General features: G+C 38.3%; 2 protein-coding genes across 2 annotated transcripts in view; one reads left to right on the forward strand and one right to left on the reverse strand.

The window, feature by feature from the left end:
- The window catches only part of LOC140948625 (NACHT and WD repeat domain-containing protein 2-like), a 29,964-nt gene that overhangs the window by 10,257 nt on the left and 7,274 nt on the right, over positions 1-12,433 (reverse strand). The window contains exons 6-18 of the mRNA XM_073397893.1: positions 12,160-12,260; positions 11,032-11,113; positions 10,061-10,169; positions 9,737-9,921; positions 9,253-9,317; positions 8,613-8,783; positions 7,975-8,177; positions 7,252-7,402; positions 6,351-6,564; positions 2,471-2,548; positions 1,924-2,079; positions 1,258-1,288; positions 762-922 (exon numbers count right to left, since the gene is read on the reverse strand). Of these exons, the coding sequence (XP_073253994.1) occupies positions 762-922; positions 1,258-1,288; positions 1,924-2,079; positions 2,471-2,548; positions 6,351-6,564; positions 7,252-7,402; positions 7,975-8,177; positions 8,613-8,783; positions 9,253-9,317; positions 9,737-9,921; positions 10,061-10,169; positions 11,032-11,113; positions 12,160-12,260 (1,707 nt within the window). The remainder of the gene's footprint in view (positions 1-761; positions 923-1,257; positions 1,289-1,923; positions 2,080-2,470; positions 2,549-6,350; positions 6,565-7,251; positions 7,403-7,974; positions 8,178-8,612; positions 8,784-9,252; positions 9,318-9,736; positions 9,922-10,060; positions 10,170-11,031; positions 11,114-12,159; positions 12,261-12,433) is intronic.
- LOC140922604 (galanin receptor 2a-like) lies at positions 3,352-4,257 on the forward strand. The gene has a single exon (XM_073372588.1). It carries the CDS (start codon positions 3,352-3,354, stop codon positions 4,255-4,257), a length of 906 nt encoding a protein of 301 aa, XP_073228689.1.

Consider the following 12,433-nt stretch of genomic DNA (forward strand, 5'->3'; position numbering starts at 1 on the left):
AACAAATAAAAAAGAACATTTATCGTTCGAAATGGTCTTGCAACTGCATTGTAAGGAAGGGAAGATCTTTGGAACGTACATGAAGCATGCACTTAAAAGTCCCTTGCAATAGGCGAGCATAGGCTACCTATAATTTTCACGGGAAAAACGGAAATTCCGTTTATAGAAAATCAAACGGTTCGCGCTTTTGAAAATATGGAATGTTATTTGAGGGGAATCAATTTTTCAGATATACTTCTTAGAGGACCACCCCTTCAAACTTTATAGTTTTATTTTTATGCACAAGATTCCAACCGGGTGGTTTGCGGTGTTAGGGAGCACGATTTTATGCTAATTATGGTAAGCACCTAAGCTGAATTTTCGTGACGTCTCAAGACAAAATCTTTTCGGGAGAAAATATAAAAGTATCAACTCATAGTTGATTTCCCTTTTTTATTTACTTTTATTTTTTTTTACTATTTTATTTTTTCCCGCCTTCAGGTTGTTTTCTTTTTCTTTTTCTTTTATTATCTTTTGTTTAAGTTCTATTAATTTATTTCCGTTGTTTACTTATTACTTTGTCCATGCCACCAAGCCCACACTTCAGTGATCCTTGAATTAAGTTCATTTTTAATTTCTTCATTTGAAACTGAATGTGCAGGTTTACAAAATATTGTATCAGCTTTGATACGCTTCAAGACTTGTTAAAGAATCCAAACAAGTATCTACAACATAGTTACAATACTAAGATTGGTAACTTCACGAGTCATTTTTACTCTTACCATAAAGACGCGCAGCACGCCATCTGCATCATATGTAGCCAGGTACTTGCATCCTTTGGAGAAAACGCATTTTCTTACAGGTGCTGGATGTTTAAATGCAGCTACGTTGGTCTTCTGGGCGTTGAGCTTTGTCAAGTCTTGCCAAAGAGCGATCTTTTTACCTAGAAAACAAATAATCAGAACTAATTATGTGCCCTTAATTATGGTCAATCAAAAGTAGTCTTTTTCCTTAATTGTAGTAATGTGTGATAACGATCGGCTTTAAAACAGAGAAAAATGGAATCAACCACAACATCTCCACTATACCAGATAGGGCCTATCCTCGGTGACATATAACAAATAATTTATTAACCTCGTCCGTTGGGTCATTACAGGGAAATCTTGGACCTCGGTCTTGATGTATTGACCGAGCGATAGCGAGGTCAATTAATCATGGCCTCAAGCTGAGATTTCCCTGTAATGACCTCACTCTCGGTTAATAAGTAGCTTTTCTTACCTCCTGAATTGTTGGTAGTCTTCAGATATTCCTTTTTGAAAAAAAAAAAAAAAACAGAAAAAATGACCTCATTGTCACTTAACTGTTACCACCAATTTCAAATATACTTGAGACAATGTACCTCTATAGGGCTTTAATGGCCTCTCAGTGGTATTGTGCTTGTTATCCCTCACCTCCCCTTGTACACTACGATGCTCAAAATTCAGAATAACAACCTTCAATGGAGGGAGGGGTGGGTGTCATACATGTATTTCACAGATGTGTGACTGGCGGCGAGTTTATTATAAGTACAATAAGCCAAGTTTTCATCGGAGAGTCTCAATATTTTGACATCTGGTTACAAGAAGAAAAATGCAATTTACGATACACTTAACGTTTCCTATGCTGCCTAACATACATTTTCAAAAGTAAATGCCTGATTTTAAAGAAGAGTAAATCTGTTAGTTGCATCTGAACTGGTTACATTTTCGCCAAGACAAACGGAAGGTCCATGTATAGCACTCCCAGCGTGCATCTCCTCTCCTCTACCTCCAGTGTCTGTACGGACGGGCAGGCAAGCGTACGCTGATGTCATAACCAAATTATCTCGCATCGATGGGTTTTCAATTTCTACAGCGATGGGGTTTTTTTTTATCCTTCAACAGCCATGTTTTTACACTGACTTACTTGTGCTAAAGTGTCACAGTATGATTTATCCGGTTCATTCAGGCAAAGTTGAGGCACTAACTCTGGAAACTGGGTTAACTGATGGGCGTTGGCTCGAATACAGCTGTACACATCCTCAATGAAGTCTGCTTTGTCTTTACTGCACTTTAAGGAAGCCTTATTGTTTTGAACAACAATAAAATATGATTTTAGTCACGTAACTGTAAAGCTCCGAATGGATCTTTCCCGTGCCATCCACCTGTTTGTGGGCTTTCACTTATATTGTAATATAATTAACTTGTTTCTATGACGTATAAATGGAGCGCTTACCATTTGTACGGAAATGTCGGTGAAAAATTTTCTTCAAATGGTACTGGTATTTTGGGGGGGCACCGAAAACGGGTTTGGTCCCTCTTCTCTTTCTTCCCTTTTCTTTTCGTCCCCACCCCCTCCCACAAGAGGAAATCGCAGTTATATCGCCTGAGTTCAACAAAGACATTCACCCTAAGCCCACGCGCAACCTAGCTCGTCTCCAGCAGTGGTTTGATTTGGAGCCCTGATTACTTACCTCAGATAGTTCCAAAGTTAGTTCAAATGCTTTCCCAGTTTTACACTTGGCGATAAGAAATGGAATCTGGCACACAATCTATAAGAAAGAGATCTAAGTCATCAACTAGCAACATTATCTGCCCTTAATATATTTTGCTTATGAGCAAGAAACTCCTCGGGCGAAGAAAATCGGCTTTCATTAGTGTAGACGTGTATGCATGGTTTGTTTTTTCCTTCTTCTTCTTTTCCGTTTTCTTTTCTACTTTCTTTTCAGCTCAAATTCTTGTTAGATAATTTTCTACACTAGCGAAATTTTATCAAACTGCCTAGTATTTTTTCATATATTTATTTAATTAAGGAATGGATATATCATACACTCGCGTTTTCATGTCCCAGGGGCCATATTGGTCTTACAAGACAATGAAACGGTGACCGTCTTGGTGTTCCAAACTAATCCTGTCGGAGTTGAATTCTCCTCTTATGTAAGCCCTGTCTTTTTCTCCACTAAACTAAATTACAAGTTGCATAGATGCTAGCCACGTGAGTGAAAAGGCTTCATAGACCAATAAGCACAACACTGAATTTATTTTAAGCAACAACTTATTTAACCTTGACTCTTTAATCCGAGTGACTTGTTTTGAGGCAAGCCGAAAGTGTTTAATAATTCTCCCGCTGGTTTTAAAAAAATGCCGCCGTTTTAAAGCGAAAACAGGACGACTGACAAATTACCAGCGTAGTGCTCGTCAAGGACTCGACACTGCAAGGTGCATTAAGCCCCAAGTTTAAGAAAACCTTAACATCTAATTTTCTCTTTTATTATTTATTTTCTTGAAAAACAAAAAAAACGTGCTTAACGGAGTTCGTTTTCCTAAAAACACAAGTGATTCTTAAAAGTTTGAAATGACAATTCCCAACAAAACATCTGCCGTTTTGTATTGCCAGGATTTTTCACCGAAAGCAATCGATATAACTGCTGCGATAGTTCTCTGCAGTCTCATAGCATTTGTGGGATCTTTAGGCAATGCGATCACGATTCTAGTTATCAAAAGAGCTCCGAACTTGCAAACGATTTGTGGAGTTCTTATCGCAAACCTGGCCCTGGCTGATCTCCTAGTAACTGCAATATCAATTCCATTGATGATCTCGGTGCTCTCCCAAGATGTGGCGCCAGTCTGTTCAGTGAGTACTGTAGGAGTTACTTCCATGGTCATTTTACGTTGTTCTATCACTGCTTCGGTCCTAATCTTGGCTGCAATGAGCATGGATCGTTGCTGGGCGATATGCAGCCCTATTACCCACAAACTGAGAATGAGTACTTCAAAGTTGAAAGCCTTCTTGGGCCTCATATGGATGACATCTCTGGTTTTTTCCGCTCTGGAATTATATTCTCGCTTTGAGCGATTGTTTTCCCTTTATATTAGAACATTTGGAGCCATAACCTGCCTTCTCGCTATCGTCATCAGTGGGATTGTAACTTTCACAACAGTCAGGTTTAAGTCGTCTAAAATTCGCCAGTTGCATGACAACCAAAGCCATATGAAAATATCTGGTGAATTGCGCGAACGAGAGAAGCAGGTCGCTAAGACAGTTGCGCTTATTGTAGGGCTTTTCTGTCTTTGTTGGGTACCTATTATCACCATTCCTGTCATATTCCTAAAGCACTACAGCATGTGGCACTTCTGGTCTGGTTTACTCGCTCTCTCCAACTCTGCTTTCAATCCTTGCGTATATTTTTACAGACAAAGGAATTACCGGCATGCATTTAAAGAAATGGTGCTGCCTATGTACAAAGGATTCACAAGATAAAAATTCCTTATCAAGGTGTGCGCGCCAAAACAAAGATAATTATATAGAGCTTGGCTAAAATTTTCGCCCCACCTAAAGAAAGCCAAGACAGTCTTGGATTCTAGATTTCGCGCCCTGAATTCCGGATTTCAGGTACTGGATTCCAGTCTTTGTCAGAGGAAATTGTATCCCGGATTCCGTATCTTTAGTGGAATTCCGGATTCCTTAAGCTGTATTCCGAGTTCCAAAGGCCAGGATTCCGGATTCCAAACGCCAAATTTTCTTGGATTACGGTTTCCACAAGCAAAACTCTCCCGGATTCCGGAATTCGAGGTCCCTTACATGGAGCGATAGTTTATAAAGAGACGGCATGAACTGGCGATGAATATAAAGCAATACATTTGAACCTTTTGAGCAGTTTAAATCCCTCAGCAAAAGTACGTGTGTCGTGGTATTGGAATACCTGACCAATGGCTCATGCCATCAACTGTCTGAGCCATACAGTAATGTATTGTTTGTTTGTTTGTTTTTTGGGGGGAAGAACATGTCTACGTCCAAAGAAAAGTGTTTTTTCAAGAAGAGTTCGTCAAAAGATATCTTGTATGTGCCTTCTGGCAGTTAGAAGCTTAATCGTACACTAAAAGTCCGTGAATAAACGAACCAAGTTGTCAGTTTTGGAGAAGAGCGTATGGTCGACGGTGGGAAAGAGAGACAATAAAGTATGGAAAGGCACCTTATTTTGTTTGTCAATTATTGAGTATGCGCATATGTAAAATGTTCATTTTAATCATTTTAAAACTGAAATCGTTGATTACTATATCATGTTTTTCAAGCATATTTTAGATTCTGTGGCTAGTATTATTCAGGCACTATTAATGCCCACAAACATCAAAATCAAATTTAATCTAAATGAAATATAGCATGGTTAAGAGGCTCATCTGGCAAGAGGCAACCAATTCAATATTTAAAAAGAGATTAAGGAGTTAATTCGGGAGTACAGAGAAACGAATTTACGTGTTTAATATTTTCGATGCTTAAATCTGGAATTGTGAATTGTGAGTCTGACAGCTGTCCATTCCTAAAATCGTACACTAAAGCTTTATAATAAGGAGACATCGAGAACTTTCTTACGCTCATAGTTTGAGAAGAGTTTCCGGGATATTCAGATTTACTTTCAAATTCTCTAAATTGTTAACAATGTGGGTGGTATAAATGAATAACTAAGAGCCGGTTATTTAAACAAATTCTGACTTTGACAGAAGTTTAAGGAACTCAGAGAGCCTCCTTTGTAAGGTGTTTATTTTAATGACTGGTTTCTTGTCTGGGCTGTAAGCATTTTTGAAGCTGTAAACAAAAAGCGATGCTAAGAGTTAACCCAATTTAAAAGGGCTAAAACCGCCGTATTGTTAAACACCGTTTTCACTTTGTTTGTCGTGAATAACCAACCCAAAATGATAAATAATTGGCTCTTATCAGACATCAATAGTAAAAATTCCTGGGTTGTTGAGAACTGTTTCTTGAAATAAAAAAAAATGTTTTCGCGTATTGTTTAATTCACTTTCTCTTGTCTTTCGTTTTGAGATGATCCTTTCCTTTTTTTTCCCGTTAAACCAGGAATCATATTCATAAATGTATTATAATTATGTAGGTCTTTTGAAAATAATATAGAAAACTATTGTAGAAAAAAAAGCTTTAAATTACCGCCTTTTATCTCGAAATTCATTCACGAAAAAAACAGTGGTGTCCAATGTTGCACAGTTAAAAATTCTAGGAAAAAAACTTTGTTTGTAAACATCATGCCCATGAAAAACCTCTGGACAATTTTCGCCGATTGGAGAGTTATTAATCGATAATTTTATCGCGTTGAATTACACGCCCCTAAACATAGCTCTCTAAAAATTTTTCCGTTTTATTTTCTTATCATTATACATATTTTTTACTTCTGATAATTGATCAAAATATGTTAGGTGAATTCCACAGAAAAAAATCTCTTTGATAATTTAGCTGTCTTTAATGAATTAAAATAAAAAAAGCTTATTTGCATATTACTGATATATCCGGTACATAACACTCTAACATTTGCACAGAACTCATCAATCTCAATCAATCCTTACCTCAACAAATTCGTTCCACATCTCAGATCGTATTAAGTGGTACGGTAGCTCGCTTAATTTGCGCAAATTGTATCTTGCTCCACTCTCTCCATCTTCCGTATTCGCCATTTGCCTGACTTCTGTACTCAGAATCAGCGGTTGATCCGCTACCATTCGGAACGCACTACATATTTTTCCGTTTTTGTCTGTGTATGGTTTTGCTTCTCTCGCCCATCTATAAGGAATAACAGATTGAAGCATTAAGAAAAAATCTTAACTATATAAACCTCCTTTAATAGGTTTTATTATTCGTTTTTTGTTGCCTGTTTCAGGCCGTCTAAGCGGCACCTGTGTTCCGCCTTCTTGAAGTTATATATGTGTCATAGATTTCGGTGCGTGCGCGTTAGTTTTGTTTAGTAATCGACCACGCAGTCCGACTCAAGTGCCCAGAAAGACGTAAGTTCTTACTTCTTCAAACCTTTTTTCCAGTTTTTCTCTCTAACAACCGTGTATGGATATCCAGTTTGACAGATTCACTCCTTCAGCGATTTTAAGATGTATTACGAGTGTAGAATTGTGATTGACGCTATAACCTGTTCAACCCAAATGCGGGTTTATGGTCTTCGGACCAACGCTGGCACACATACATTCAGATTGTGGGAACGTCCTGACATCACAGACAAAGTAATAACATACTGATTATTTAATTTAAAACAAAAAGTTGTACGCAAGTCACTTTTCAAAACACATGAGGAGATGTCATGTACTCCAAAAACATTTCTATCCTGGGACAATTTCTTTAAGTCATTTTTCTCCTGTCTTTTTTCTTTTTGTTTTGTTTTGTTGATGTTGTTGTTGTTGTTGTTGTTGTTTTTATCTCAAGCGATTTCTGCGAATTGCTGCTTTAGCTTTATTAACTCACCTTCCATTAAAGTAATTTGCTAAATCCGTGTGAAGCGAGTCAGTAAAAGGCTTGTCACTCAAAAAGTAATTCTTTGCTGCCTCTAGAAACAGTCGGTGATACCACTTGTAGACCACGTGACCATCGGCCGCTACCTTCACCAAGTATCCACCTGCAAATGCATACGGTATAAGATGGTCACAATAGGTTTATTTGACCCCCCTCAACAAGAAAAAGGGGCGGAGGCTTTACAAGGCACCACCATCCGGCGAGTGCAATGACACAAAAGATTTGTAGTAAATTTGAAGGGAGTCTTTGATAAAGCCTACATTGTCGTGCGAAAAACACCGGATATATTAGACCTACCGAAATGCAAAATCAGTCCCTAGATTCTAATATCATTTGTTTAACAACCACACTATGTTTTCCTTTTATCTATGAACATCTACTTTGTGGTGAACATTTTTGGTACTCACCCTCGATAAACACACTACTAGTAATCCAAACAGTGTAGGAGAGAAAAATTGGTGCCAAATGACGACAAAAATATGCTTTCATCACCTATGACACCAATATAGCATATTATGTAGATCAACCGTTGATTGGTTGTTGTTGTTGTTGTTTTTTGTTTGTTTGTTTGTGTGATGTTATTTTTTTTCTTTGATTTTGTTTAGCTTATTAGTTAGTTTGATTGTTTTGTCTTGTTTTGTCCTATTTACAGTGGTCAATAATGTCGGTCCTCACCTAAATCATTCCTGAGTCGCGTCCATAGCAGTGGAGGAAGCCTTCTCATGGGAGGCACGTGATATTTAAACACCTCATCAGCAAGTACGATATCATCGCATGATAACACATCCTCCAGCTCGGATTTCGTCAGTCCAGTTTTGGAGGCTGTGATGTAGCCAAGGGCTCGACGGACAAACTGTTCTCCATGCTTTGTGATTAAGCTGGCAAGAGGAAAAGACAATACAATGCGGTTAGCCAAAGTGCAACTTTCCAATCAAATGTGCACATATCAGCTTGCACTATTCGTGCTTCAACAAGCTTGTTTGGTTGTAGGATATAACTCCTTTTGTGCGGCTTTCATTGCACTTATTATATTCATACCCCTTCGATTGAGGGCAAATATCTAAAAGACCAGGAAGTTCTCTAATACCCTGGGCTGTCCTGCTAGTTTACATAATTTAGCAATGTAAACACGACCCTGTTAGGGACACTAGTTTATGCTACTTGCGAGCCCCTACAGATAGAAAACTGTTATTAACGAGCCCCAGACAACAGATACTGCGTAAATCCCGCTTTATTTTTCATGTTCAATTATTTGAGAAACCGGTAGGTGGCCTCTAATTACTTGTTTATTATATTTTTTAGAAAGTACTTACCGTTCAAACAACTGTATGATTAGTTCTGAGACTGTGGCCCTTAATTTTGTGTGTGTGTCCTCTGTGAAGGATTTCCAACGTAAAGCTGTGTCACAAGCCAGTTTCATGTAGAGCGCCGTAGGCTTGGTGCTCGTTTCCAGGACATGTTTTCTTTGCTCCAGTGTTAGTCTCCTACGGTTAGATATTAAAAATTTAAAAAAAGAAAGGGACTCCACATAACAAACGGCATTGGTTGATTTGTTATAATTATAAAGAAATTAATAGACTGGAGTTATACATGTAATTACAAATTAAGATAATCAGGTAATATTGTAAGTTGTAGAGTTTTACAATTCTGACAATGAAAACTGCGGCACAAATAAAGAAAATTTTGTTCTTGTACAATTAAGCTACGCTTGCTAACTGCAAGAACTTTGTTAGTGGCTGACATTACAAGCAGTACCTTCAGTCAAAATATTGTAGTCAGAGTAAAAGAAATAACACGAAATTTTATTTTATGAACCTGAACTAAAAAAAATGTAAACCATAAACCGTGAGCGTCACGAATGAACAGTTGCATATCCGCATATTTCCTAGGCTTTAAACTTCTGTCCCAAAAGTACTAAATTGTAGTAAGCAACCAGCTAGGATTTCTTGTTACCTGTTGGCGTTTTCTAGCCTCATGTCCAGAATGCTCTCAGCATCATTTGATTCCAGACATGAAACCTATTTAGACACAAGGATTTTTTAAGTTATCGTAGACAAGGGCGTGGAAAGGAAACAACAGTCGTTGCCGTTGTTTCCCCTGTACCCAGGATCGTTTACTGAGTGATTTTCAGCAGAGGAGGTTATTTACATTGGTAAGGTACGTAGATTGACAATTCTTTTTGTACGCACCGGAGGGCAATGATTATTCGTTTTGTCCCCCACAACCCTCAAAAAATAAATTGTTCAGCGTTTACACATACAAGGCAAGGTTCAGGAAATCTTGTATTTAAACTGCCTATTGTCGCAATTTCTTCGTTCTTGACATCGCCTGTAATAAAATCTGTACTTTAAAGTAAGTGTAAATCAACATGATAGAACTTTTGCTTGATGCGGCAGTAGAATAAGACACTTCTCTGCGTCCGCCATCAAAAGCATACCTCAAGATAAAAGTCGGCATTGTTCTCTGGCTTTAGTTTGGTTTTCAAAACAGCAAGGCAGCCTCCTGTGATTGGCAAAGTACTGACTACAATGTGCACATTTTTTGGTAAGCTGGTCGGCAGCCACCTGAGTGCACGACCGTCATCTTGATCAGAAAGTTGATCCAGTGAGTCGAGGAACAAAACTAAAAAGAAAATACTCGGTGAGTTCTTGACAGAGATTAGCTTCTCTTCTTCGATCACTATACAAGATTACTTTTATTGTTATTTTTCTGTGAGTCTATACTAACACCCCCCTCCTCTCCCCTATTAAAATAAACTTACCAAGTGGTCTTTCTGGTGTCGCCCTCAGGAGAAGTGAACGGAATTTGGCAACCAGACGATCATAGTTGTCACTGATCAATGACGATGTATCTTTAAACACGAGACACAGCTACAAAGATATAAAATATAAAGAGAAAATAGTTGAAGAAATAGGAACTAGATATGTGGTAACTTGCATTTTAATTAGACTTCTGCAATAGTTTGCCTTGCCTATAAATGCCTTATTTTTCATATATGATTTATTTCATATATCATTAACACTCATTTCTTTCACGGGAACATATGAACCCACAACTGACCTGCTCCCAACGTCAGTGGCTTCATAGCTCAGTTGGTAGAGCACCGCACCGGTATCGCGAGGTCACGGGTTCAAACCCCGTTGAAGTCCTGAAGTTTTTTCAGGCTTCTTTACGCAATTGCATAAATTGCGTTCACTGCGACGATCATTTCTTCATTTTCATTTCATTTCCGTAGTTCATATATGATTTATTTCATATATCATTAACACTCAATGCCTCATATTTTGTTTGTTTGTCTTCTTGTTGTTGGCTGCCAAACGAAGTGAGTTTCAAGCAAATGTGCTGTTTATCCTATCTATACCCTAATAATAACCCCCGTACATACAGAAAAAAAAAAGACCAACCACCTACGCGAATTTTCCCTTCAAAGATAAGAAATGTTTAAGTGAATTTCTGTGACAGTTTTGATTTGGCGTTGATTGGAGAATGGCACAAGGCAAATTCTTAATATAAATGAAGTACTTAGGGGTAAAGAGGAGAATTATGGGTTGTACATATGTTACTGAAATCTTCACTTAATTTGGATGTTGGCTGAGAAATATTAATTGAACCAGTGCAAATCAGTTGGTGTTGTTCTCTCCCTTGTGAGACCGCTAAATATGTATAGCTTCTTCACTTCCAAGCCATTGAAAGAATACTATCTGTAGTCTACTAGTCGCGGCACAAACCTACCTGCTGACAAAGGCTAATCAGCAGAGATCTCACATTTGACGAAGAGGGTGATGTTCCAATAAATCTTATAAGATGGATTGGCCTAAAAGATTCAAATAACAGGTTGATTATAACAAAATAGTAGTCCTAACTGGGCGAACAGTTGTAATTAGTCAAACAAAAAGGACTACAAACATATTGATCATTTGGAGTCAACAAATCATAGTGGCAGGTCCAGGGGAGGGACCAGGGCCACCCGTCCTCCCCCCCTCCCCCTTTTATCTTAAAGTCTGGATCCACTACTGAATTTAGTAGGCGGGATACTAGATAGTAGATCTGTGTTTCGCTTTTTGCAATGCAAACGTTCGATATCAATCTGTTTTGCAAAGAATGGTTCAATAGAATACAACCTTAATAAAGATAATCAACAGATCGATCTATCTTTATACAAGAACATCTTGCTTCATATTAACTCTCTAGGAGTGGCAGTGAAATAAAATTACAACAGGCAAGTTTTGCTGTTCAATCCCCCGCGTTCTTTCATGTAGCTGCTGACAACATTTGTGGTCGAAACTAACTGGTTTCTAAAACCGGCTCTGTTAAGTAATGCGGAATGCGCATGCCCTGTGGAGACTGCACGCTGGAAATTTCTGAACTCACAGTTGTTATATCGCGCAAACCGGTTCTGTACGTGACTAAAATGTTACTGGTTGTTGAGGAGAGCCCAGTGCAAGAATTACGGTAAACGCATGGGAGGCAGGCAGAGGTGTCCTTCTTTCCTATCATTTTTCTTCTAAGCTGAGCCCTCTGCTTGCAGGAGACAGGCAAGTTTATGATAAACAGGTAGGGGCAGCTCCCATGGCCCCTTTCATTCAATAACATTAGCCAAACTGATGCAATATAGAAAAATTTACTGAAAGTAGAACAGTAACATGCTACTATAGAGAGGGAAAAGGGAGGGTTGCGATACTAACGTGACTGCACAAAGCATATGGCGAATAAAGACCAAAGTACGCATGTCAGAAAGTCCGTAACAGGTCCCCTCCCCTCTTTATCATAGTTTTCAAATAGTAATTTTAAGCAATAATTTCAGACTTATCTTTCACAGTTTCACCGTAAAAGATTTTATATCGAAGTTGCCAAGCTTACCTTCCAGTATAGACTCCATTCCAGGTTTCAAGAGACGCAGTAAAAGCTTTGGCCAGGATAGAAGTTTTACCACAGCCTGATATGCCGTAGACGATAAAAGGCTGGTGAAAAAATCAGATATTAATTATCATAATAATGGGGCCACTGACTCCGTATTAAATCGTACGTTTACACTGTACGTTTCCACAGTTTAGAATATTGAGAAATTGAAATGAAGAGACATTAGCATTGATATTAACACGACACACGCTGTTTACCAAACGAAATCGATTTC

Source organism: Porites lutea, chromosome 1 (genome assembly GCF_958299795.1).
Source record: "Porites lutea chromosome 1, jaPorLute2.1, whole genome shotgun sequence".
NCBI lineage: Eukaryota > Metazoa > Cnidaria > Anthozoa > Scleractinia > Poritidae > Porites > Porites lutea.

What these genes read in the sequence shown, in the direction of transcription:
- LOC140922604 (XM_073372588.1), top strand. Translation starts at nt 3,352, where the DNA reads ATGACAATTCCCAACAAAACATCTGCCGTTTTGTATTGCCAGGATTTT.